Source organism: Elephantulus edwardii, unplaced genomic scaffold, assembly GCF_000299155.1.
Source record: "Elephantulus edwardii isolate Elephantulus edwardi_28Jun2011 unplaced genomic scaffold, EleEdw1.0 scaffold00083, whole genome shotgun sequence".
Classification (NCBI taxonomy): domain Eukaryota; kingdom Metazoa; phylum Chordata; class Mammalia; order Macroscelidea; family Macroscelididae; genus Elephantulus; species Elephantulus edwardii.
In genome coordinates, this window is record NW_006399833.1 from 2976160 (window position 1) to 2978087 (window position 1928).

Sequence of the window (1928 nt, forward strand, 5' to 3'; positions counted from 1 at the left end):
GGCATTTGGACAAGAACAAACTGGGAGGAGGGTAGAGAGAATAGTGCAACAATGAATGAGTGGAAGCCCAAAATATCTGTAAATGTTTATGAAAATTAATAAAATATAATTTAAAAAAAAACAAACAAAACATGTGCTAACCACCACAAAGAAAATAAATATTAAATGTCTTCTTTACAAATGGTCCTCCACTATGGGAGTTATGAAGGCATACATCCTATAAGCAAAATTCCCATGGTCGAAAAGACATGGATTGCCTTGGTAAAGTGTTTCAATATCCTTCAGCCTTTTTATACCTTAATTTTTACCTGCAGTTTAGCAAGTGCTTGCTAAATTGAAACTGTCTTTTGCAAGAATAAGCCAGTTAATGCAGCAATCTCAAAATGAGGAATATCAAAATGAAACACTGAACAAGTAGTGCAAGTCACAGAAAAATTCCATGTCCACTTAAATAAAGTTAAAAATAGACAAAAAAGTTTAAAAAATTTTTTTGTTCGAAATAAGCTAACATATTAAAACTTTTTTTATTTCACAAAGCAATGAAATCACTAACGCAAAATTCAGGCTAGTGGTTACCTCAGGAAAAAAGGGAGGAGAAGCAATCCGGGAAGGACACACAGATACGGTAACGCTCTATTTCCTAAGCTTATTCTATGTATGCATTCTGTACATTGTTTCGCATGTCTGAGGTATTGTACATTTTTAAACAAACAAACAAACAAACAAACTAAAAGGTTCTCAGGCAGGAAAATAATCTGAAAATGGGATTTAAAAAAAAAAATGAAGGGACAGCGGAAGCGCATATTTCTATTTCAAACGCACTACACTAGTCTAGTGTGATTATTTTTTTAGCAATATGAACACAAAAGTAGTGAGGATTCGTTGAAAATGCTGGCAGTAATCTTGATGCTCGGTAATTTTGAGGCTCAGGCTCTTAACCTAGACCATTTCCATGAAAGCTGCCATTTACAGTTGAAACACTAGGGGGGAGTGCTGGCAGCCAATGCTTTTGTTTGTCTCCAAACACAGCCAACCGTTTTGTGTTTGTCTTCCACATTTGTACAAACAAAGTAACACTTTTTTTAAACTGTAAGATTGAAAAGCGCTGTTCGCTGTCGAAGCCCGAGCTAGTTTCCCTTAATACACAAAGCTTGCAAACAAATGTGACCACACTGAGCTCCTCTGAGAGAAAGAAGGGAAGGTAGGACAAGACAGGGAAGGGCTTGCGGGTGAATCCACGCGTGATGGATATGGGCCAGCCCTCTTTGCCTAGGGTGGGCCCATGAGGAAATCGCCATAGCATTTATCCAGTTCCTATGGCCTCGGCGATTTGGTCTAAAAGCCAGGGCCAAGAAGGCATTCCTACATAAACCAACACCCATAATCGCCCTTCCTGAACTTCACCCTGCAGGCCTGTCTCGCCTGTGTCGCCTCCTCCTTCTCCCTTTGTCTAACCGCTCACAAGAAACCGCACCCTGAGAAAAAGACGCATCTCAAAGAGAAATTAATGAAACCCATTTTCAAAATAAAAAGGTAGAACAGAGATCCCCACGCCGCCTACTCCTCGTACAAGCCCTTACCTCTTCATGTTTCCACAGGCCCCTATCTCTAACTTGTGTAACTAGATCGCGGACTACTGGTCCCAGAACTCTACGCGGTTGAAGGTTAAAGGGATTGTGGTAGAACGTGGGATTTTGGGAGTTGTAGTATTAGGTCTAAAAACCACTGAAAAAGGAAACTAGGCATTGAGTAGCCCGTGATTGGTCAAATATCTCCTGAATTTCTCCAATGGGTTAAAAGCAAAACCCAGAATATGCAGATCACGAATTTAACAGTCAAATTTGACGTCTTGTCTCCTATCTAATACCAATAAATTCTGGCTCCCTTTTATCTTGAATTTGGTTTTGTAGAGCCTAAACCCTGATGGA

General features: G+C 39.7%; 1 protein-coding gene across 1 annotated transcript in view; it reads right to left on the reverse strand.

The window, feature by feature from the left end:
- RBM41 (RNA binding motif protein 41) overlaps window positions 1–1633 on the reverse strand; it is an 81710-nt gene extending 80077 nt beyond the window's left edge. Inside the window, exon 1 of the mRNA XM_006889898.1 lies at window positions 1581–1633. Coding sequence (XP_006889960.1) covers window positions 1581–1588 — 8 coding nt within the window. The 5' untranslated portion in view covers window positions 1589–1633. The remainder of the gene's footprint in view (window positions 1–1580) is intronic.
- Between the last annotated feature and the right edge of the window lie 295 nt (window positions 1634–1928).